Source organism: Artibeus jamaicensis, unplaced genomic scaffold (assembly GCF_021234435.1).
Source record: "Artibeus jamaicensis isolate MK-2021 breed Jamaican fruit bat unplaced genomic scaffold, CSHL_Jam_final scaffold_537, whole genome shotgun sequence".
Taxonomy (NCBI): Eukaryota; Metazoa; Chordata; class Mammalia; order Chiroptera; family Phyllostomidae; genus Artibeus; species Artibeus jamaicensis.
Window position 1 is genome coordinate 44779748 of NW_026522047.1, and position 23187 is coordinate 44802934.

The 23187-nt window shown below is 53.2% G+C and overlaps 2 protein-coding genes across 8 annotated transcripts; both read right to left on the minus strand.

The window, feature by feature from the left end:
- Positions 1 to 51: 51 nt before the first annotated feature.
- On the minus strand, positions 52 to 14392 carry RAVER1 (ribonucleoprotein, PTB binding 1). 5 transcript variants are annotated; one of them, XM_053658355.1, is made up of 14 exons: positions 14134 to 14392; positions 12567 to 12633; positions 9780 to 10249; positions 6045 to 6236; positions 5751 to 5880; positions 5310 to 5404; positions 4320 to 4407; positions 3792 to 4003; positions 3602 to 3695; positions 3390 to 3526; positions 2582 to 2656; positions 1969 to 2109; positions 1481 to 1564; positions 52 to 1389 (listed from the first exon to the last, which is right to left on the minus strand). In XM_053658355.1, the coding sequence occupies exons 1-14, from the start codon at positions 14350 to 14352 to the stop codon at positions 1243 to 1245; spliced, it is 2151 nt and encodes a 716-aa protein (XP_053514330.1). In that variant the 5' UTR covers positions 14353 to 14392; the 3' UTR covers positions 52 to 1242. The 5 variants fall into 5 exon arrangements, with proteins under 5 accessions (XP_053514330.1, XP_053514328.1, XP_053514327.1 ...); XM_053658353.1 differs by having other exon boundaries at positions 4320 to 4449; XM_053658352.1 differs by having other exon boundaries at positions 3390 to 3695; positions 4320 to 4404.
- An 83-nt stretch (positions 14393 to 14475) lies between these two features.
- ICAM3 (intercellular adhesion molecule 3) lies at positions 14476 to 20406 on the minus strand. 3 transcript variants are annotated; one of them, XM_037129114.2, is made up of 8 exons: positions 20261 to 20406; positions 20055 to 20146; positions 19218 to 19484; positions 16539 to 16844; positions 15951 to 16238; positions 15343 to 15618; positions 14976 to 15224; positions 14479 to 14894 (listed from the first exon to the last, which is right to left on the minus strand). In XM_037129114.2, the coding sequence occupies exons 2-8, from the start codon at positions 20134 to 20136 to the stop codon at positions 14707 to 14709; spliced, it is 1656 nt and encodes a 551-aa protein (XP_036985009.2). In that variant the 5' UTR covers positions 20137 to 20146; positions 20261 to 20406; the 3' UTR covers positions 14479 to 14706. The 3 variants fall into 3 exon arrangements, with proteins under 3 accessions (XP_036985011.2, XP_036985009.2, XP_036985010.2); XM_037129115.2 differs by having other exon boundaries at positions 20355 to 20384; XM_037129116.2 differs by lacking the exon at positions 14976 to 15224 and having other exon boundaries at positions 14476 to 14894; positions 20055 to 20359.
- Positions 20407 to 23187: the final 2781 nt, after the last annotated feature.

Genomic DNA, 23187 nt, shown 5'->3' on the forward strand with positions numbered 1-23187 from the left:
GCCATTCCAGACCCCCCACCCAGGCCCATTGTCTCAAGAATCAGCCAGCTCTGCTTTAAAACCATTTACTTACAAACTTTAATTCAGCAAAGGTCTGTGTGAGAGGGTTGGGGAACTCCCTGAAGTGGATGTAGACCCTGCAAGAGGGAAGCTGGTGGCCTAGTAGGTCAGGGGCAGGGCCCAGGGTCACTTCAGGCTAATAGGTCCTGCTGGTGGGCAAGGGCAGAATTTATCTGCATGGAGTTGTTGGATTCCAGCAATGGGCCAAAGGGAGGCCAGGTCACCTGGGGATGGAGAGCTACAGCTCACCTTCAGCAAGTGGGGAGCCAGCAGAGGCTCAGTGAGATGCAGTGCCTGACTCCCCCAGACACAGAACAGGGGGTCTGGTTACAGCTGGCAGAGAAAGCCTGTCTCTGCACCTAGGCCTGGGCAGAAGGATGGTGGAGGTGGTTTGCCATGACCAAGGCTTTGGCCTTCTACTGTCCCCAGGGTGGGGATCCTGGGTAGAGGGACCCAATCCCCAGGCCAGAGCTGTTTGGTCCTGAGTCAAGCTTCCAGAGCTTGGCATCTGAGAGGCTCTGGCCAGCGGGGCCTGGGGCCCAGCTTTAAGGCATCAGAAGGCAAGGGGAGTGTGGCAATGAGTGGGGCACCCAGACCTGGAGCACAGACCAGCCTGGGTAGGCAGGGGCGGGAGACAACCATGCCTGCAGCAGACATGCGAGGAAAAGAACTGAGCCATTTCAAACCAGAGTGTAGAATGGAGGCCCACAATGTTGAACCTTGTAGGTTTAAAAGCTGGGGGTTATCCTGGATTGTTTAAAAAATATTAAAAATTAGAAAAGGAAACAAAAGTCATTGTCAAAGTTAAAAAAGGGGGAGAGTCTCTGATCCTCACGGGAGGCTAGGGAAACCTCCAAGGCACTCGAAAGGCCAAAATACAGGAGTGACAAGGCAGGAGAGGACTCCCAGAGAGGCAGACGCAGGCAGACTCGGGGGAGGGCCAAGAGGGGCCCTGGCCTGCTCTCTTAAGGCTGCAGGGTTTCCAGGCCAGGAGCAGGCCAAAGATGCAGAGTGGACCCCAGTCTCTCCCACACTCCTTGGGCTCCAGCTGGTTGGTCAGCAAAGTCTTTCAGAGATTTTTCTATTACTGAGAGGAAAAAAAAAACAAACAAAAAACACAAAACACCAGAAAATCCCAAAGCGATTTGGTGCAGGCCCTGGAGCATCTCTGGCACTGGCCCCTTAGAAAATCCTCTTGCGCTTCAGGTATGAATCTGCATAGTGGCCGCCAAGGCCTTGGGAATGTTGTCCCACGTAGCTGCCTTCTGGGCTGGGTTCTGGTGAGGGCAACAGGTGGGCAAAGCTGCGTTTCTGGCCACCCAGTGGTGTCTGGAGACAAAGGGGAGGGTGGCAAGTCAGGGGCCACCTGGGGGGAGGGTCACCATTCCCCAGCCCTGTGTCCCCAACCCCTTGCCCGTACCTTCAGTAGGTGGCTGTGGCCATTGGGCCCAGGGCTGAGGCCCAGGAGCCCTTCTCCGGAGCCCAGTGGGGAAGAACCGACAGCCTGGCAGAAATGGAAGATGAGAGGGAGAGGAAACATCCCCCAGAGCAAAGGCCAGGGCTTCAGGTTCAAATCTGGTCTCTTGACTAGCCATGAGATGGATGGCAAATTAATCCCTTTCCTTGACCCTCAGTTTGTTTTTTTTTTAAACTATCAACTAGGGTTAATACCACCCCATCCTCTGGGCTACTGGGAAAGTAAGCAGAGGCCAAGAAGGCTGGGAAGCACCAGGTGCTAGACACACAGGTATGGGAAGGATGGTCTGTCTTCAGGTGGACCCTGAGCAAAGCCGACCCCTACCCCCACCCTAGCCTTGACCTAGGCACTGAGAGGGTCACAGCACCCCCCCACCCCCGCCATCCTGGCTGTCCCTGAGAACCTGTGCTCTCATGGGGGAGGCTCCTCACCTTGTTAAGGTGGCTCTGCTTGAGGCCAGCCTGCAGGCCACTGGTGAAGTAGGAAGTGGGTGAACCGGAATAAAAATGAGAGAGGGATCCCCCACCGCCCCCACCACTCCGTTCGCTGAAGCCACTGGGTGGGGGGGACATCTGCAGAGAGGGGGCCAGCTCAGTAAGGCAGACTATTGCATCATCCCACCCCTTTTATAAACCACCCCTAAATTTCTCTGGGCTTTGCCATATGACTAGCTTTGGCAAACATCATGAAGATGCAAGCACAGGGACCTGCCCCCCCTTTGGCCTCTGGGAACCACAGGCTGTCCTGCTGGCAGTGAGCTCCACGTGGAACAGAAACAGCATGCTAGCTGAGACCCCAAGTTGAGGCCCCTTCACCATCCTACTGACCGTCAGATATGACTAAGGTCACTATGGAATGCTGAACCCCAGCTGAGCTGCAAGGTGACTGCAGAGAACCAATCCCCCCCCCCCCCGCCACTGCCCTGCGGAATGGTGTGAAATAATGATGTTTGCTGTTCTAAGCCTCAAAGTGGTAGGACCACCTGTTACACAGCAAAGGCTAACTGATACACCCAGGAGGTGAAATTCGCAGGGCACCTCTTACTTTGTGTCGGCTGGGTCTGTGAGGCCCGAGGGCTGGCTCCCGTGGATGGGAGAAGAGCCGCCTAGGTCCCACATCCTGAAAGTGGGAGAAAGTGTTTTGGGTTGGGGTCTATACCAACCTCACTCCTAGCTGAACTGCCCACAGATGTCATTAGGGAAGTCTGCCCCTTCCAATAGAAGACAATTCTAATGCATGGGGCAAACTAGGCGTGTGGCATGGGGAAACACAACAGGATGTGCTCTGTCCCAGGGGGTGGTTCCACCTCAGGCACAGCGATGACTGCAATAAAGTCACGTGGCCCAATGGAGCCAGGCATTTGGAATTTTCAAGTAGCAAGCTTAGCACCAGGGTTGTGTGAATACTTGCAGTGTTTACATGCATATGTTGGTATCAGCATTTATTTCAGTTGTTATTTTTTGTAATCTGGTGTAGGCCAAACATAACACAGGTGGCCTGCAAGTGGCCAGTCTGCAACATCTGACCTGGAAGACGTTGCAGTCACAGAAGGAACAGTTCCCCAGAGACAGGGATCTCAGAGGGGAGAAGAGAGAGAAGGGCAAAGAAGGCTGAGTCCTGTCTCTAAGGAAAAGCAGAAGTGCAGCCTAAGGCCTCTTGGGAGAGAAGACAGGATGCAAGGTCTGATGGGCAGAGACTGTGTCTGACATGTTCCCCACCGTCTCCCCAGTGCTTGGCCTGGCATAGTCAGTCCTAGAGAAACACTGGCTTAGCGAATGCCTTGCTCCCGGGGGACAAAGGGCCACAGCAGCAGCCCTCAGGAGGGCTGGCCACAGGCCAGGCTGATACTCACCGAGGAGTAGTCAAAGCCATAGTTGTCAGGGAGCCCTGGTTCAGGGGGCAGGTGGGTGCTGGTGAGGTGGCCAAGCAGGCGGGACTTGAGCTGGAAGGCTTTGCTGCTGCCACTGCCTCCGCTGCCACCTCTGGGCACTGGAGGATTAGGCAGGGGGCCCTCAGCCGGACGGCGGCTTCTCCCAGCGCCTCCCCAGCCCCGGGCCTCCTTACCCGCCAGGTTGCTGGCTGGGAGCAGGCTATGTAGGTTCAGGTAGGGGTTCAGAGGGATACGGAAGTCCTTGGGGGGCTCCCCAAGCAGTGAAACCTGTGGCAAAAGGGCTGGATTTGCGAGGGTCCCTGACAGGGGAAACACGGCAGGGCAGGGAGCTGGAATAGTGCTGGGCACAGGGCAGGACCTTACCCCGGGGGTAGTTGGCAGAGGTCCACTGTCTTTCTGGAGGCCTCTGAGGCCAGTGCCTAGGAGCCCCACAGGGGCAGGGGATGGAGTGAGCTGGGCTGCTGGGGGACCCAGGCCCATGGTTTCCCGATCACTCCCGGAAGGCCCAAGCAGTGGCGGCAGCAGGGGTGGTGGCTTCCCTCGCCGGGGTGGCAGTTCTGGGGGCAGGCCCCCTCCTACAGAGAGAAGGAGGATGTCAGTGGCCCAGACACACAGGACCTTTCCTTTCCGGGGTCCTAGCACATCTGCTTGAACGTGGGTGGGCAGGTGAGGGACAACTATGTGCTGTGCACTGAGCAGAGTCCTGCGAGTGCATCAATTCCCAGAATGCTCATGGAAGCCCCCAGGAGGTTGGTGCCTGGCTGACAGACACTGAGACCCAAAAAGGTTAGGTCACTTGTCCAAGGCCGTACAGCTGGAAATTTACCATACCCAATGAGTAAAGGGGAAGCAGGGTAGGCCCAGAGATGACGAGGGGACAGAGTCTGTTACCTGCAGACAGCTCCCCAAGGAGGGGGTTGGCCGACTGGGACCCAGGTTGGAGGGTGCCCAGGGGAGAGTCTCCCAGGATCCCGGGCTTCTGGGGACAGAGCACAGTCAGGGGAAATGGGGGCAGTGTGGCCTGAGCAGCACACAGGTGTTGCCCAGGGCCCTGGCAGTCACAATGCCCAGCACACCCAGACCCCAGCCCATGCTTGGTCACGTGTCCCCCAGTGTCTGCAACTCCCTGGCTCTCACTGTTCTGGCCAGCCAATGGTAGCCAAGGGCCTCCTGCATGCCAAGGCCCACCTGAGACCTTGGGGAAACCAAGGGAACATGGACCACACATTCAGCAGTCAGGGGCTATCACCCCACACTGCGAGTCCCTCTCAGATATACACAGTGACAATCCTCAGGCACCCACCACCCCACATCCAGCCCCCTTGCTGATTAGCATGGAGGCAGGCATTCGCAGCTACCCGTAGACTCAGTCAGTCTCTTAGGCAGACAAAGGTCCAAGCCCACGACCTCACATTCTGTCAGTTACCATCACACTCATGTCACTGAGTTGGCCCCAGTTAATCAACCCAGGCAGGGCGGTGAGTGTGTACTGTTTTTTTGTGCGGGCACGTCTCTGTGTATGTTTGTGCAGCGAGGGCCGTGTGGTGTGTGTGTGTGCGCCTCCACGAGTGTAGGTTTCTGCACATGTGCACGTCTCCACATGTGCAATGTGGTGGTATGATGTGTGTACGTGTATGTCTTGGCATGAGGGAGTTGGGGGTGAAAGGCCACTCTGTTCCCCAGTGAGGTCAGGTCTTTCTTTCCCAGACTGAGCCACTTCCTGAGTCTGCGCACCTGCAACAGGCCAGGCCCCATATTAAGCACCAGGGACAGTCAGATGGCCCACAAACCAGAGGGTGAGCCACTGGCAGGCACAAGGAGTGTTTGAACCCGAGAGTATGCGAGTGTGAGCAGGAAAGCCAGGGCCCATGGCCATGTTACCTTCTGACCCTGTGTCTGCAGGGCCAGCTGTAGCAGCGCTGTGGACAGGGCGGGCCCATTGAGCAGTGGCATGGCCGGGGGTGCACCCAGGAGACCTGGAGGGAGACGGGGAAATGGGTAGTGATTCCTGAATGGAAGTCCCCCTCCTCAATTAAAGATAGCCCTGGGCCTGAAATCATGAGAGGGCAAGTGAACAGCCCAAAGGAAGGGCCTGGGAGGCGTGAGTTCGCCCTGGGGAAGGATGGCCCCTTTTCTTCCACCCTGCCTCACCACAGACTACAATGCTGCCACCTATGACCCCTTGCAGGTGACCTCCATTTTCACCCCAGTTCTTGCTCATGGGGCTGTTGTCACTGGGAGCTCAGATGGGAACAGTCCTGGGGAGTTGCCTGGGTCTGGGAAGCTGGGGACCCCAACCACTGCCCACCTGACCCGCCTTACCCTGCTTGCCTCCTGAGTTGCCGTGAAGCAGAGGATTGAGCAGCAGCTGGAGGGAGGCAGAGGGCCCCAGGCTGTTGAGCAGCTGCAGGATGCTGGGTTCAGGCAGGAGGCCTTTGCCCCGATTGAGGGCCTAAGGAGAGGAAAGGAGAGTGGTTCACAGCCCACTAGGCCAGAGGTGGGACTGTGTCCCTCCCTGTTGCCCCAGAACCTGGGTAATGAAGACCAGAAGCCCTGATTTCTCAAGAGAGGAGGGCCTAGCCCCCAGCTCCCTAGCCCCACTCCCTGGGCACTCACTGTGGCCTGGGCGGCGATGAGCGCAGCCAGCATGCTGCGGCCAGGGGGCCCTGGGGCACAGAAGGAGGTGCGCAGGTGGCTGCCCCCCAGCGCCAGGCCGTCTGCCTGCTGCTGTGCTTCTTCGGCCATCTCAGCTGTCTCGTACTCCAGCACAGCGAAGCCCTTCAGCTGTCCGTCCTGGCCATATGCCAGCTGGTGGGGGTGGTGGGGAGGTGGATGTGAGTGCCAGGGGTACAGTGACCACTCTCACAGAGTGACCACTGTGACCAGACCTGGATCCCAATTGTGACAGAGAACCCACCCACACCAAGAGGGTATATTTTGGGACCCAATGCTGTCCTGAGCCATGTTCCTGCATTTGCTCACAGACTCTTTTCAATGGCCCTGAGAAGCTGTATCCTACCCACTTTTCAGAGGGGACAACTGAGGCTCAGAGGTCAGTATGCTCAAAGTCACACAGCTGGAGGGAAGGCAGAGCTGGGACTCATCTCAAGGGATGAACTAACTCCCTTGGGCCTCATACCACCATCACTTTGGGACTTTGTGTGATTCCTGAGCACAGGACAGTACAGAGATGGGAGTGGCGAGCTGCAGGTGCACTGAGGCTGCTGGGCTGGGAGGGAGAGGGACTGGCTGGGAGAGGCAGGTGGCTTAGGAGCACCACCAAATCAGGAGCCTGAGGCCAACGACACTGCAGCCAGGGCTGGGAAGGCACAGAGCTGGGGGACAAAGCAGATGGCCTCTGAGCTCAGGTTGGAGACTGGTGGTGAAGGGGAACACAGCCTGTGAGCCACAGGGACCAGAGGTGTGGTCGCGGGCAGACCAAGGAGGGCCTCTCCACTGCCCTTGACTGCAGCCATTTGATACTTCAGGCCCACAGCCCCTCCTCTAGACCCTGGGGCCAGTTATGTTCCAGAACTAAAAATTTTTAAACAAGAATGTCACACATACTATATATTACTTATCAGTCACTCCAGTGGGGTCTGGGAAACCCAGAAAATCAAACACACAAATAGCTCTGCAGCAAGACACAAAAAGAAAGCCATGAACAGCCCCACACTGGTTCTTTGCTGCCAGACCTCCCGGTTTTCGGGCCAGTGTGGGGGCTAGAATTCTGGGCAGGGCTGACCCAGGACAAGCAGGTTCTGGGTGAGAGCACCCAGCTAGGCCCTTCAGTGCACCCAGATGCAGGCCCCGTCAGCATGCTGCAGATGAGGAAATGAGGCTCTGAGAGGGGCAGTCCCTTGCCCAGGCCACAGAGCTGGAGCGTGGCGCAGTTTCTGACAAGTGCAACACCCACCGGTACAAAACAGTGGACTCCATAAAATGGAATATAGTACAGCTGCAAAAGGGATGAGAAAGCTCTCACGTCTGAACCTGGAGAGATGGCCAGCAACCAAGGGGAAAAGTCAAACCAACACAGGAACAGCAATAACTAGGTCAAGAAAAGAGGAATGCAGGAACTCATCGAAACTGCTCAGTGAGCTCCCACTGGAAGGACAGGGCAGGCGGGTGGCAGCGGGGGCCTGCAGGGAGGCCTTCACACAGAACTCGCTCGATTTCCACATGCGACTGGATTGCCCATTCAGAAAAACAAATGGAAACGGCTTTTCTCACAAGGTTTTGTGAAAGCTGCTTTATACATATCTATAGCATTCAAGTACTTAAAAAAAAAGATTTATTTATTTATCTTTAGAGGGGAAGGGAAGGAGAGAGGGTGAGGAATATCAATGTATGGTTGCCTCTCACGAGTCCCCTGCTGGAAACTGGCCTGCAACCCAGGCATGTGCCCTGACTGGGAATCCAACTATGATACTCTGGTTCGCGGGCCCGTGCTCAATCCACCGAGCTACACCAGCCAGGGCTCAAGTACTTTTTTTGAAACTCTACAATAAATTAAGGCATTTATGATATGTAAATTGCCCTGTGAATAAATGGCAAAGTGCACTACAGTGGGTTGCTATGAGATCTCCTTGGCGGTCTCATTGTGACTATGTTGAAAATAAAGCCCTGTACCCCCTCAGGACAGCAAACTCCCAATGTGGCATCGGCCAGCCTGGGAGGCAGGGGCACTCAGTTAAAGGCATGGGCCCTGGAGTCAGCTGCTTGACCTTGACTCTGGGCAGGGCCCTGCAAATGGCCATCCCTGGCCCTGGTTTCCTCATCTGGAAGATGGGCGGCAACTGTACCTACCTCAAAGGGTGGTTGTGGAGATTCAATAAGATATTCAACAGGGGCGGGGAGGGTCCCCGGGCATAGCAGTTCGGGAAGGCTGCTGGCTGAGGCCCAGCACCGCTTTGAATGCCCAGGTAGGGAACGTGCTATCCATCAGCCCACCTCTGGCCAGACCCCACCTCAAGGCCCGGGTACACGTCTTCTCACCATCACAAATTAATAGAGACTCTGATGAATAAAAGGGCCAAAGGGCAACCACAGCCATATGGCTCTTAATTAAGGGAACCGAGGCTCAAACCTTAACCTGCCTGACTTTGGAACCCAGACTCTGTTCAACTAGAATGCCTAGTGTAAGTGGAAGAACAAACAGGCAGCTGTTCACAATCACCTAATCAAAAAGCACTGCTAGCCCACTTCCAGAGGGGGAAACTGAAGCTTAGAAAGAGAACCTGCAGTTGGTCATGGCCTTGCCATCCTCACACTGCACACGAGGAGGTGGCTTCCAAGCGAACTCATCAGGGTCCTGTGCCCTGCCCAGGGCCTGACACACAGCAGGGGCAGGAGCAGAACGAATGCTGAGGGAGCGAGGGGAAGAGCTCCTACAGATGTCTGATTCCCCAGGTCCTAACATCTATCCACATAGAGGAGTGGGCCCCACCCAAAACCACAGAGCTGGGGTCTGGGTCCGGGACTGTCCTGTCTGAGCCAGGTACCAGGCTCCTTCAGGTGGCCTGGAGCCCTGAGGCCAGGCTGCAGCATTCCAATCTTGGCCCTGCCAGGTCTCAGCTGTATGACCCGGGGCAGGTCACTTCATCCCTTTGTGCCTCAGGGTCCCCTCCTGAAAATGAGGATAGTATCTGCCTCTCCAGGCTGTTAGAGGATAAAGAGATAGCAATAATGTGTTCACAATCCAGTGGGTGCTGAAGGAACACCGTTTTGGCAATCTGTAGGCAAGACCACCTGGGGCTCTCCCGGGGCGGGGCCTGGCCTATTCAACCCCCCAGTGCCTGCCACAAGGCTGAGCACACACACAGAAATGCCTGACAAATGTGACTTGGACGAACCAGGGATTATTTCATTAACCAGTGTGTGATTTTTGAACCCCTTCTTAAGAATGAATCTGGTCAAGTGCATTTCCTGACCTCAGGCCTTCAAACAAACTGGGTTCCTCTGAAGCAGTCTCCTCCATGCTGGGCCTGGGACCCAGTAGGTACTCCAGAAACATATGAGTGCTGACATGACAGTGAATGAGGGATGAGCGAGCCTGCTGCCCAGCTTTAATAAGGGCAGTCTGCACTTCACAGGGGGAGAGAGAGCCAGAGAGGTCAAACTGGTCACTAGAGGGGTGCAGGGATTTGAACCCCAATAACCTGACTCCTATCTGAGCTGTCACCAACTGTACCTTGTGGCCTAACAAGAACCCCACTGAATGTGGTGTCATCAAGACTACTGAAAAGGGACACAGGAGATTTGGGGGAGAAATGGTGCTCCAAAGACCCCCCTCCCAGGTGCTCCGGGTTTGGCATCCTCTCCCCAGCTCCCACTTCAGGCACGGCTCACCTGGCAGAAGGTCGGTGTGTGGACAGCTGACAGAGCCCGGCGCAGGGCCTCCACATCGCTGAAGCCAGGGGGCAGGCGGTCAACACAGAGACAGCGGGAGTGGAGCAGGGCTGGCGTTAGTTGCCCCGCATCTGTCCAGTGCACGTAGAGGGTGCGCGTGCCCAAGGGCTTGCCCAGCAGGTCCGACTTGGCACGAGCAGCTGAGTCCTTTTTCATGTACTCAGCGAAGCCATAGCCCTTGGAATGGCCAGTACGCTCACTATAGACAAGGAAGCAGCGCTCCAGGCTGCCAAAGGGCCGTACTAGCTCCTCGAACTGCTGCTGTGTGAGGCTGGGAGGCAGGTTGGCCACGCAGAGCAAGGCATCAGTAGGCTGCAGCTGCACTGACAGCTCTCGATCCCGCAGGCAGCTCTGGTGGAAGGTTTTGATGGCGGCCTCAGCCTGCTCCCCATTCAGCAGGGTCACGAAGGCTGCACCCGGAGGAGGAGTGGGTCAGTGGATCCCTGAGAGCCTGCTCTCGACCACAGGGCCGCCCCTTACCTCTAAATTACACGTGATGTCACATTACTGACCCACCAGGACACCTCAGGCCCCAGCAGACTGCATAGTTGCCAGCCTTGAGCAACTCACGCAGGTGCCACCAACCTCCAGGAGACCTGCTCCCTGCCCTCACCCCTACTCCTGCTCTCAACCTACTCATGAGCTCACCTGCCCTCTTATCTACTTACTGTATGCCTGAGTGATACATAGGAAATAAGTGTGTGACTTGGGTGACACATAGGGTAGTGGTTAAGCATGTGGTCACTGGAGCCTGCATTTCAACTCCAGCCCAGGTGGCTGTGAGGCGTCTCAGTTTTCCCACCTGTTAAATGGGCATAATGTACTCCTCATAACCACCACTGTGCTAGCAGGGAAGTGGGTCTAAAGCTGTGCCCTCCTGTCCAAGGGGAGGAACCTGGACCTGAACCCAGGCAGACAGCTCCACAGCCCTACTATGCACCCACCCTTTCCTCAGCACCTTTCTAGGCCACCAATACCTCTCACGTTTGAATCCCTGCCTCAGCCTCAGTCCCCCTGCCACTCCTGGTTTGCTGTCCACTCAATAGCTATAGCTTTTCAAAGTGATAATCAGAATGTGCCAAGGCCTTATCCAGAGGCTTCTCACTGCAGGCCCCAAGGGAGACTGTGTGGCCCGGTCCCATGGCTTTGCTGGTCTCCTCTCCCATCTCTTGCCACTACTTCCTGGACCATGCCTGACACGTGCCCTCACAGGCCTTTGCACCTGCTTTTCCCTGAGCGTGAAACACCGACCCCCGACCCCCACTTTTCACCTGGTTAATCCTGATACACCCTTCAATTTGACCACATACATCACTTCCCCCATGAGGCCTACCCTGACTGTTCCTGTCTCAGATTCCAGCTCTGGGCTCCCACAGCACCCTGCAGCTTCTGGTGCCATGACCATGTCACCTTCACGCTTGCAGCTGTGTGAATGACAGCCCCCACCCCCAGACTAAACCATCTCCATTTGGTTCACAACTGTGTTCTCAAGTCCTAGCACACACTGGTGCTCAATAAACATTCATTGAAAGACATTATTAACAGAAGAGTCACTTAACCTCTGGATCCTCAATGCCTGGCACATACACTTACGAGGTGCTCAGTAAATAATCCTGACTTATTGCCCCTGAAATTAGTTTACTAAGCATCTACTAAGTGCCAGACACCCACAGCATTTTTAGGTATTTTAGTGGCTTTGGCCTTGTGGCCAAACCAAGCAGGTCATGCCCAATTTGCTGGTGAGAGAACTGAGGCTAAGAAAGGGTGATTTACTTGCCTATGACCACACAGTGAGGACAGACTAGGACTCAAACCCAGGTGCTTTTACCTCCAAGGCCCATGATCTTAACCACTACCCTAGCCCACCAGGTAGGTCTTCAGGGTCTTCTGTCCTCACCTGTTTCTCACCCAAGTTACAGATTGCACGTACAATGTGTAGAGGACACAGACACCCACCAAGGGTCTCCCACACAAGTTAGGGGGGAGGTGCAGGCTGATAAGACCTGTGTCTGTTCTCATGGAGATGACCACTCAGCGCAGGAGGCAGGTGAGTGAGCCAGCAGTGTTATGATGGGGAAAGAGTGTTCAGGACACTATGATGAGCTGCCTGCCTCCACCTGGACAGAAGAGGGAACAGCTAAAACAGTGACAGATGGAACGCTTGGAAGCTTGACACTAAGGAGATGGCAAGGCTGGGGAACACCCTTGCAAGACAGTGTCAAGAGGAGCCTCAGAAAGGTTTTGATGAGAGAAAAACAATCGGGTTACGATTAGGTTCAATCCGATTTGCAATCAGACTGATCAAATTTGATGGACCCTGGTTCCCTGGGAGGGCGAGTAGGAGTGTGAAATCATGCAGGCAGAAAGGCCAGAGAGAGGCTGCCATTTTGGCAGAGGCAGAGGCAGAGGGCCACCAACTGTTCTGGAGGGCTTGAAGAAAGCCAGACAGGCCTAGGTGACTGGCTGGCTGGGGGGTGAGGGGGATGGCATGGGAAACAGGGGAGCCCAGTGCTCAGGTATTTGGCTGAGCAGCCTAGAGAAGGAACATGAATATCAAGTCTGCTCCACGATGGACATCCAGGAAAGACTGGGACATTAGTCTGTCCTGTGCTGGCCTAGGGGATAATGCTGGGCCCAAAATTCAGGAAATGAGACACTGGGCCAGAAAGCTCCTAGCTTTAGGGACTGTCACTCCTTGTTGCTAGCCCACCCCACAGCCCCACAAACCTGTCCCTTTGTATTTGTCCACAAAACAGTACTTGAGCTCATAGTCGCTGAGCAGGTCGTGCACTTCCTGCAGAGACAAAAGCCAAAGGACAGGAAGTCACCAGGAGATGAAGGAAGAAATCCAATGCTACCTTCACATGGAACAACTATGAAGGCAGATCAATTTTATTCCCCATTTTACAAAGGAGAAAACTGAGGCTCAGAGCAGTTACTTCCCCAAAGGCACTGAGGCCAGACCTGGCAGAGCTGTGATTCCTGCAGACCCCATGCTTTTAATCAACATGACACACTCTTAGAGAGGCAGGTGGGTCTGAGTTCAGGTCTAAGCACTGCCCTGTACACTTAGAGAAGTTGTCCAACCCTTTCTGACCCTCAACTGGCAACACTGTTTTCAACAACGTTACAAGTTAGGTATTTAACAAGTCCATTTTGTAAATGAGGAAACTGAAGCTCAGGGAGGTGAAGGTCATGGGGTTGGTCAAGGTAGCAACCGGAATGCCAACCAGGGGTGCCTGACTGGGGACCCTGTGTACTTGAAGCCTACACTGTGTGGCTTCATGTGCTTCCCAATTCCCTCCTACTGACGTAGCCGCCTTCTTTCAAACTGGCTGCGGGGGTGAGGCTCTGGAGCCTGCTTGTGCCAGATACACTGTGCACCCTGCAGGAGACACGTGTTCTCAACTGAGAGATGGCAGGTGTAAGGAGGAGCGCCTGCTCTGAAAACAAACCAGATCATGCTTAGTGGTGCTTGCTCCAGGTCTGTCCCCAAGGCATGCTCTCCTAACACCCTGGGGGCCCTACCAGCCATGTGGCCACCTACAGGCAGGGTGAGCCAGTGGCCAATGTGTTGGTGGGCCAGAGAGCAGAAATTCTCAGCAACAGGAAGAAAGAACCCATTCCATAATCACAGGGCAGGGCATACCAGATGCAATCTCCTTGGATCCAAAGAGCACTGGAAAGCCCTGCACATAGGCCCCAAGAGAACAACACCTCTGGCCAGATCAGCCAAGGTTGGGGGCGGGGTGGGGGGGGCTCCACAGAACACTGGTTCCTCCTCTTTCAGGTCTTTGGGCAGGAGACCTCTTTTTCCAAATTAATTTTGGGACTTTTGGGGAATAAAGATCCCAGGTGCTGCTACAACTTCCGATCTCTCCCTAAGAGAAGTTAATAAACCGTGCTAAGGATATTCTAAAAATCTGTTGGCTATTGGGTCCTGCCATCCCATGGTAGAGGGGAATGAGGTAAACAATCAGGGCTAGGAGCCGTCTAGCTGCCCAGTCACAATCCCCCAATCTGGCTAAAGCTGTCCACCCACTTCAATCACTTTGTCTCTTCCAAGCCTGTGGTAGCCCCCCCGCAACACCCTGCCTCAGTCCAAAGTTGGTTTCTCCCTCCATCACCGCCCCTCTCTTTTGGTCTCTTCCAAACCCTCCTGGATCTTGCGCTTGGACTCTCCCTCTAGAGCCCCCACCCCCAGCACGCCAGCGTTGTGTTGCCTAGTTCCCCCCCCCCACGCGCACGCGCACGGTGGTATTTCCCGCCACGCTCCCACACTGCCCCCCCATACCTGGTTGGTCACGTCCCCCGGGAGGCCCCGGATGAGTATCTTGCGGCGATTACGGAACTGGCGCTCGGTGTGTTCCAGGCGTTTCCTGATCTCCTCTGGATCTAGCGGCGGTAGTTCTTCTGCAGGCGCCCGGCGCTCCGCGGCATCATCAGCTTCAACCTCGGCCACAGGCTCCGGGCTCAGTGGGGGCCGGTGAGTAACGGACACGTCGGCCGCCATCTTGGGAAACCCGGCGCCTTCTGGGACCAGCGAGCCGGGGCGGAGCGGCATAGAGCGGCAACGAGGACGCAACCACCTATTGGCCGGAAGAAGCCCCTCCTCCTTCTCAAAGCCCTCAGTCCATTGGCTAAAGCCCAGCCTCCCAGAGTTCAAGCCCTCTCTCGGCGCATCAGTCCCCGCCCCTTTCCGCTGCCGAGATGTCACTCAATGGACGCTCAGCGCAGTGAGAGAGCCCCCTCAGTGCAGCTGGAATCAGGCCACAGTCACCGGATTTTGAGGGCTTTATTGTTGCGGAACCCGGGGATACATTCAAATCTCCGTCACTGTAGGCCCATTACCCCGATGGCCCGAGGCTCAGGATAGCTGCTCTCTCAGCGCCTCGTCAGGCTGTTCAGTCGTGAGTGGCAAGCGGTTGCTCCCCCGATTCACATGGTAGATATCACTACGCCCCCAGAAGACGTATACTAAGGCTGCTATAACAACCAGAAGGCCCAGGGTCACGAACACCGCTATGATGATGGTGACGGTGAGGGGGTTCCGAGCTGTGTAGAGAAGGGAGGAGTTAAATACACCCTGCCCATCCTATGCTTTCCGTCTAGACCCACAGATCCCCCTCAACTTACCCTGAACATTTATCACCACGGTGATATTGTATGTGCCCTGTGAGTTGGCCGCCCAGCAGTGATAGGTGCCACTATGTTCTAACTTAACGCGGAATGGGATCTCTATGGGAACCGGCATCTTGGAGACTTTGTGCAAACACTGCAGCTGGGGAACCGGGTTGCCCGAGGCCTGGCACTGCAGGACTTGAGTCGTTCTATCTTTCCATGTTAAGTGCTGAGGACATTTGGTTGGGTCAATCTTGGGACCATCTGTGGGACCGCCAAATGATCAGACACACCAGAGAGTGTCTTGCCCCACACATGGGGCAAGAAAGAATCAGGTATTTCCAGGAGAGCAAGGGATTAAACGTCAGAGTGAGCTACTTACACAGAACACACAGCTGGACACTCCTGTTCCTGTGCAAGACCACTCCATCAACCTCGAGGGTGGCATTGCAAAAGAAGCTGCGTTTGTCATCCCTCTGGGTGGCATTTAGCTGAAGCAGGGCGAGCTGCCCTGTGGTCACAGCTGGAGCTCCATCCAGCATGACCTGGACTCGGGGTCCAGCAGTGCAAGTCACGTTCACTGTGGTCCCCTCAAGGACAGTGGGCTCGCTCAGGTTCATGATGGTCCCACTCAGGTTCATGATGGGCCCCCAGAAACCTAAAGGAGTGACACTACATGGTGGTTTGCTAACCACTTCCTCACATCAGGCAAGCCCAGCCCTCTACCTGCATCTTTTCCCTTGGGTTATCCAGACCTTGCCTTTTAGCTACTCTGTGCCCCTGCCCTCCAACTTGGGACACTCAGGCCATACTCTAATGAAGGTGACGGCTTAGGCCCTACCTATGCTGCATCTCCTCCCTCATCTCCTCCCACTTTGAGGGCTTAGGCCCTGCCTTTCCAGTTTGGAGTCCAGTCCCTTGTCCTTTGTGCTAATGATACCCCAGCCCCTCTCTTTCCTTTCGAGCAGTTTTTGCCCTGCCCCCTCTTACTGTAGATGGTCAGGTTCTCCTGAGTCTCCTGGCTTTCACCCCCCAGGGTCACATTGCAGACAATCTTCCATGTGCCTTCCAGCTCAGTGTTCGCTGTGACTGTGGCTGTGGCTTTGAGTGTATCACCTTGGCTTGAGACTTTGGGATTCAGCATCTGGTCCCCCAGTACCAGTTGGACCTGAGCCTCTGAGGCCGGAAACAGGCCGTCCAGGGTGCAGTCCACAAGACCAGATGTTCCTACCTCCAAGAGCCGGGGAACAATGAGACGCGGAGGTGTCACAGGCAAGACTGGGGAAAAGTGAAAGTGAGCCGGATGAGGTTTCACACAACCATGGACTCCCCTTTCCCTATGACACATTCATACCCCCCAACCAGGGTCCTTCTTTCCTAGGACACCTTGCAACCTGGATTACCCCCTTCCTTGGACACATCTATCTGCACACACTTCGCTAAAGTTCCCACTGCTGCCCGCCTAATGGCCAAGGGCAGGCCTTCCTAGAAGCTCTGCCCATTCTCAGGAGCCTCATGGCCGAGGCACCCCTGCTTTGGGTCAGCTCATCATCCACAATCTGCGGTCTCTTTTCTCACCAAAGGTTCGGAGATGGCTGGGGGCTGAGTTGTTCTGAAACAGTCCCAGCCCTTGGGGCCTCAAGTCCAGTTCCGTGCGGCAAGAGAAATTGGCACCGTGGTCATTTCTGCTGACTAGTACTGTGGCTGTGACTTCTGCGGGCTCGCCAACTGCCAGCTGCCGGCTCAGCACCTCTTCCCCACGGAGCAGCAACACGGAAAGGTGAGTTCGGGGTGCTCCGCCTTTCACTGAGCAGCGCAAGGTGAGGTTTTTGCCCACAGGCTTCCACAGGGACATGGATGCCAGCTCCACATGCTCCGGAAACCCTGGTGGGGTGGGAGGAGGGGAGAACAGAACTTATCAGTCATCCCTGCAACCCCCCACCCCAGGGAGCAGAACTGTGAACTTGGAGTTGATAAACCTAAAGGGATTAGAAATACCCCAGTGGAAGTGTTTGCTATTGTCATTAGCATCATGATTATTATTTCCTGTTTTGTCAGAGACCTTGCCAGACACTGAAATAAAATCAGATTTGCTGTTCCCAAGAACCTCCGGGTTAAAAAAAAAAAAAAAAAAAGGAAGGAAGGGTGCTAATGTTTATGACCACTTATGATGTTAAAGGTAATTATTAAAGTTCCTGTTTAGAGCTTTCTTTAGACTTTCTGGATGTTATCCAGGCATTCACCTTCATTTACATAGCAACTAGGAACAATGTTCTCTGTTACTCCTTTTATGGATGTAGAAACCTAGGCCAGAGAGGTAATCTGCCCAGAGATGCATAGCCAGAAAGGGGCAGAACCTAGTTAGAATGTGGGTTTCCCAAATTGCCTCCTTGGTGTCACATCTTCGGAGTCCCTTGGCCCTCCTCCCAGCTTCTGGCCTGGACTCGGGCCTTGGCCTCTTCAAGAGCTTGGTCCAGCCTGTCCCAGTCAGTCCCAGGAGCTCAAGACTTACAGTCTACTCGCCTGGGGCAGCTGCTCCAGGTGCTCTGGTACAATCATGGGGAACCCAGCACCTCCAGGCTGGATCCTCTCCCAGATACAGCCACACTGCCTTTCCCAGGCACACGTACCAAACCCCTAACCTCCTTGGGAAGCCTCTTATTCTCACCTTCAACAGGTCGAGCCTGGATCTCAAAAGAGGCCTATGGACTGGCTGCTATGAAAAATATTTAACATCCTACTACTTACAATTTTAGAACATTTAATAAGGAGATCTCCATTTTAATTAACCTCGAGCACCATTGGTCAGGGATAGTGTTATGCTGGCGAATGTGGTAATAATGCCTGGGCTCTTGGGAGTGGTGTGGAGCATTTACCAATTTCTGTGGTATAAATGCACACACTGTGCTGATGTCAAGCTACCCAATGTGAAGTAAAGTTGTAACGAGATGAGCACAGTCAGATCTCATGAGCCAGGACCAACATGCTTCTGTACAGCACTAGGCAAAAGCTCCTTACAGACACAGATACAGACAGATCCGTGCAGAGGTACACATTACACCAAAACACAGATGTACATATGTAGACACATACTGACATAGACCACATACACAGACACATTGACACAACATGCCTGGCACAGGTAACATAGGCGTTCACACATGGAGATACAGAGACATGCAGACAGACACACAGACATACATGTACATTTGCACAGACCCAGGTACGCCACTGATACATATGCTCATGGGCATATAGGTACAGAAACACGTGCAGACACTGACACCCATATGAGCATACACGTGGTTACACATGCATATTATCATACTATACTAACGAGAGCTTCACAGAATGGTAAGCACTGTAAATGGTGTTCTTTGCTGTTTTCTAATTATATGAGTATGCTTTTAAATGCAGAGAAACTTTTGGAAGGATCCACAAGAAACCAGTACCAGAGGGATGCACAGTCTGGAGGGGAAAATGTCACCTGTTAAGGAGCAGGGACATGGGAGCCAGACTTCTGGCCTTGTCACTTACGGGGCTCTGAACCCTGGCAAGTGATTCCACCCCACTGAGCATCAGTTTCCTTAGCTGTGAAACGAGGCTTAGAAGTGCATCCCCTGCCCCTGCCCTGGGACTTTTGTACGGATCGAATGAGCACTAGAGTGCATGTCTACACTTAGAACAGAGGGCCCTGGCTGAGTTGCTCAGTAGGTTAGAGCGTCAGCACAATATGCCGAGGTTGCAGGTTTGATCTCAGGTCGTGGCACATACAAGGAACAACCAATTAATGCATCACTGTGTGAAACAACAAATAGATGTTTCTCTCTCGAATCAATAAAAAATTTTTTTAAAAATTGGTCACTGCCAGTAGTCCAAGGTAGAGATTTGACATTTGTATCTTTTTTATACTTTTTGATTTTGGAACCCCATTATTTTATTATTAAAATATAAGACCTCTTATTAAAATATAAGACTTTTTTAAAAAGTGCTCTCATTTTTAAATGCTTTCTGGGACTCAAATAAATTGATTTACATTGTTGCCCTGGCATGTGGTTGAGGTGCATCTCTGTCTGTCTCTCTCTCTCACACACATTCACACACATACACACACACACAGATACACATGTTCAGGTCCAAGCTCTGGGTCAGAGGCCTGGTCCATCCTGCAAGCTCAGGGCCTGCTTCCCCACACCCTTGGCAATGGGCCCCCACCACTGCCTGAGGCCAGTCCCACCTCCAGGCGCATGCACTCACGGTACACTGTGATGTTAGAAGAGCCTGTCATCTGCGAGCCGTTGCAGAAGCCTGAGCACAAGACATTACTATCAGTAGTCACATTGCTGAGCCGGAAGGCTGCCCAGCCCAGGCCATTGCCCACTGGCTCCTTGAGTAGGAATGTCTCCAGGCTGATGAGTTTAGGATTGGGGCACTTTGTGCTGCAGTTTACCAAGAGGGACCCTCCAGCAGGCACTACCGGGTCCTGCAGCTCTACCTGAAGCAGGAACTTTTGCCCCTGGGCACCTGCAGGAAGAGAGGAAGGTTCTGCTGGTGGATCCAGTGCCCCCACCCCCCCGAATCTATTCATCTGGAGGCCCTACCATCCAATTCCTCATCAAGCCAAGATGTGGTGGTCTCTGCCTTCATGGTGCTGCTAGTCCAGTGGGAAAGGCAGGTGGTAGATCAAGGACAGGGGAGAGCTTGGAGGGAGGCCGAGGGAGACCCACAGGAACCTATAATAGTGAGTCAGGGGAGCTTCCTGGAAGAGGAAACTTCTCCAGGAAGTGTAAGTTTTGAAGTGTAAGTAGGAGTTAGTGAAGTGAAAGGGAAGAGTGGTCCTGGCAGCGGGAGGAGTGTAGGCAGAGGTCAAAAGTACAGAGGTCTAGAGAGAGTTGGGGGGAGGACAGATCATACCCAGGGACTGGCCCTCTGGGAGCCCTGAAGGCTGAGTTAAGGCTCCAGTTTTCCAGGACACTGGTGAGCCCCCATCGGATCTGAGTTTAAGGAGTGTTTGCAGTGAACCACAGCTTTCTCCATTTCCCCATCTTCTACCGGCCCCCCAACTCCAGCCCTCCCCGGGTTTACTTGCTTCACCTGGAGGCAGCAGACAGTAGACCAGAAGCAGAGAGATGAGTGGAATCCAGCAGGTCCCAGGCAGTGGCCCCAAGGGCACCATGGTGGTCAGCCTATGGAAGACAGTGCTCTAATGAGTGGCACTGGGCAGGGCAGCAGAGAGCAGAGGTGATTACTCAGGAGGCAGAACCACAGCGGTTGAGATTGCAAAAATCCGGGGGAGGAACCTTGCCCAGGCCTGGGGAAGAGCAGGGGGGTATCCTGTAGTGCCGAAAGTCCAGAGTGGGGAGCCCAAGCGGGGCCCAGCGAGGTGGTGGGTACCGGTGAGTCTCTGACAGGGTGGCGGCCGGGGCAGAATTGCACTCTTGGCTCCTAAGTGAACTCACAGGAAATGCTAACAAAATCGTCTTCCTTTTGAAACCGGAAAAGCCATTGTTTATGCTGCTTGTTGCCACCAGAACCAATAAGCAGGGACAGGGATTGAATCTTATGGGCACTTTAAGCAGATGGCGGGCAATCAGAGAAGGTGGCAGGTTATGTACCCTAACAGACCCACTTACATTTCCTTTCAAGCCAGCTCTTTATAAGGAGGAAAATGTGTAGGCAAGGGATTTGGAATTCAAGGGAAAAAAAAAACCGACTTCCCCCATCATTTTGTCCTCAGTCCTTAGAGGCCTAAGGAGGGGGAGAGAGTGAGACACCTGTTTCCTGCCGAACCTAGTTAAGGGTAGAATTGCACAAACTTTATTTCTTTGCTATGATCTTTCTTCCTTTCTTTCCTTGTGATTTAAACCGGCCTCAATAAATGAAGAAGAAAAAACTGGTCTCATCCTGCACCCTGACTCTCCCACCTCATTCTCCGTTGTAGATCCACTCCCTTAATTACTACCAGGACAGTGAGGTTCAGGTCAGCACCAGATAATCTGAGGAACAAAGCCCCAGGTCTGTTGACCACAGAGGAAGATAACATCTAGGCTTCAGTCATGCCTCAGCTCCGCATGCAGGACAGTGGAGCATCACACTGCCCAAATCCTTGCAATACCAGACAGAACAGCACCATGGATGACATAAAGACCAGATGCAATGATTGACCACCCCTTACCCTAGCACTGACAAATCAGTAGAGACCATGACCCTAACTCCCTTAGTCCTCTATGTCACCCATCCCCAAGAAGCCACCAGGGAGCCAGGTGTTTGAGCACAAGCTCACCTGTGACTCCAGGGGTGGCACCATTTCCCCAATTAATAAACCTTTACTTTCTTGGCTGTAAACTCCTGTTTGCTTTTGACTGGGCTTTGATGCGCACAGGCGACCGAACCCCTTCAGGTCAGTAACAGAGGAGAAGGCATTCTGTTCCTGGAAGTGATCAGGTGGGATTTCAAGGCAACATTTGGAGGGAACAATGGGGAGCTTCTGGTCAGGGCCGCAAGGGCTGAGTGAGATAGCAGCATCCTTGGGGAGCAACTAAGAGATTTGGAGGTGTTAAAGAAGGATCCTCTAAGATGAGTACAGCCATGAAAATGGACAGAGCCCACATTTTGGGGGCTCTTGGGTCCGGCTCTTTATTTCTGAAGGTTTTTTGCAGGGGGGGTCCTTCCACTTTTGAAGGTCTTATGAAATCCCCATATTCCCTATGCACAGTGTTGAGGTGGGGTGTTAAGGAGACAGCTGAATCCTGAGCCACCATCCGTCAAGGATGCTACTTGTAACTTGCCCTTCCCCCTATCCGTGTTCCTCCTTTGCCTTCCCCTCCAGGCAGCTGATCTCTTCTTCCCAAGAGATGGGACTGGGGCTCAGGTGGCCATTCCCACCTCTATCTGCTCTATCTCTCAGGCCTCCAGTCCACCTCTTGTTCCTCTGGTCTGACCTCAGTGAGGGACCCTGTTGAGGGCTTTGATGGCACCCAGCAGCCATTCAGTCTCACCATCCCTGAGGCCATAGCCATCCCTCTCTCACATGGGGCACTTCCCCCTCCAATCAAGGGTCTCCTCTGCTGCCCTACTCCCCCATCCATTTCCAACTCGGTGCTGAGAAAGAACAACTAACTCGAAGCATTTGTAAATAATATATTTGATAAGAGATTATAACCAGATTATAAAGAATTCTTACAATTCAACAACAACAGCTAAAGCCCAGTTCAAAAATGGGCAAAGTAGTCCTGGCTGGATAGCTCAGTTGGTTAGAACATTGTTACAGTACACCAAGGTTGTGGGTTCGATCTCTGATCAGGACACATATAAGAATCAATGAATGCATAAGTAAGAAGAACAAATCAATCTCTCTCTCTTCCTTCCTTCTCTCTAAAATCAATTTTATTTATTTATTTTTAGACAGAGTAGAAGGGAGAAAGAAAGGGAGAGAAAAATCAATGGTTGTCTCTCATATGCCCCACACAGGGGGACCTGGCCTACAACCCAGGCATGTGCCCCGACTGGGAATTGAGCCCACGATCCTTTGGTTCTCAGGCCAGTGCTCAATCCACTGTGCCACATCAGCTGGGGCTCTAAAATCAATTTTTAAAATGGGCAAAGGATTTAAATATACATTTCTCCAAAGAAGCTGTTCAAATAACCAATAAGTACATGAAAAGATGCTCAACATCATTAGTTATTATGGAAATGCAAATCAAAGCCACAGTGACATAGCACTTAACAATTAGGATGGCCATCATTAAAAAACAACAACAAAGGCAAAAACCCCAGAAAGTAGCAAAGTGTTGACAGAGGTGGAGAAACTGAAGCCCTCCTGCTTTGCTGGTAGGAATATAAAACTGCGTTTCTCCAAGTTTTACAGAATGATCCAGAAATTCCTCTACTAAAAGAATTGAAAGCAGAGACTCAAACAGATACTTGCACACCAGTGTGCATAGCAGCATTCACAATAGTCAAGGTGAAAACAGCCCAGATTTCATCAGCAGATGCCCAGATGAAGCGTGATATATATATATATATATATATATATATATATATATATATATACACACACACACACAACGGAACACCACTCAACCTTACAAGGAAATTCTCACAGATCCCACAACATGGATAAACTTGGAAAATATTATGTTAAGTGAAATAAGCCAGGCACAAAAGAACAAATATTCCACTTATATGAGATCCCTAAAATAGAAAAATTCATAGAGAAAGTAGAATG

Coding starts and splice junctions, on each gene's coding strand:
- RAVER1 (XM_053658350.1), bottom strand. CDS start 14,352: ATGGCGGCCGACGTGTCCGTTACTCACCGGCCCCCACTGAGCCCGGAG. Junction 2,110..2,581: donor ACAGACCCAGCCGACACAAA/GTAAGAGGTGCC, acceptor CCCTCTCTGCAG/ATGTCCCCCCCACCCAGTGG. Junction 1,390..1,480: donor GCCACAGCCACCTACTGAAG/GTACGGGCAAGG, acceptor CTTTGTCTCCAG/ACACCACTGGGTGGCCAGAA.
- ICAM3 (XM_037129114.2), bottom strand. CDS start 20,136: ATGGTGCCCTTGGGGCCACTGCCTGGGACCTGCTGGATTCCACTCATC. Junction 16,239..16,538: donor CAGCCATCTCCGAACCTTTG/GTGAGAAAAGAG, acceptor ACTTTTCCCCAG/TCTTGCCTGTGACACCTCCG. Junction 14,895..14,975: donor CGTGGTGATAAATGTTCAGG/GTAAGTTGAGGG, acceptor TTCTCTACACAG/CTCGGAACCCCCTCACCGTC.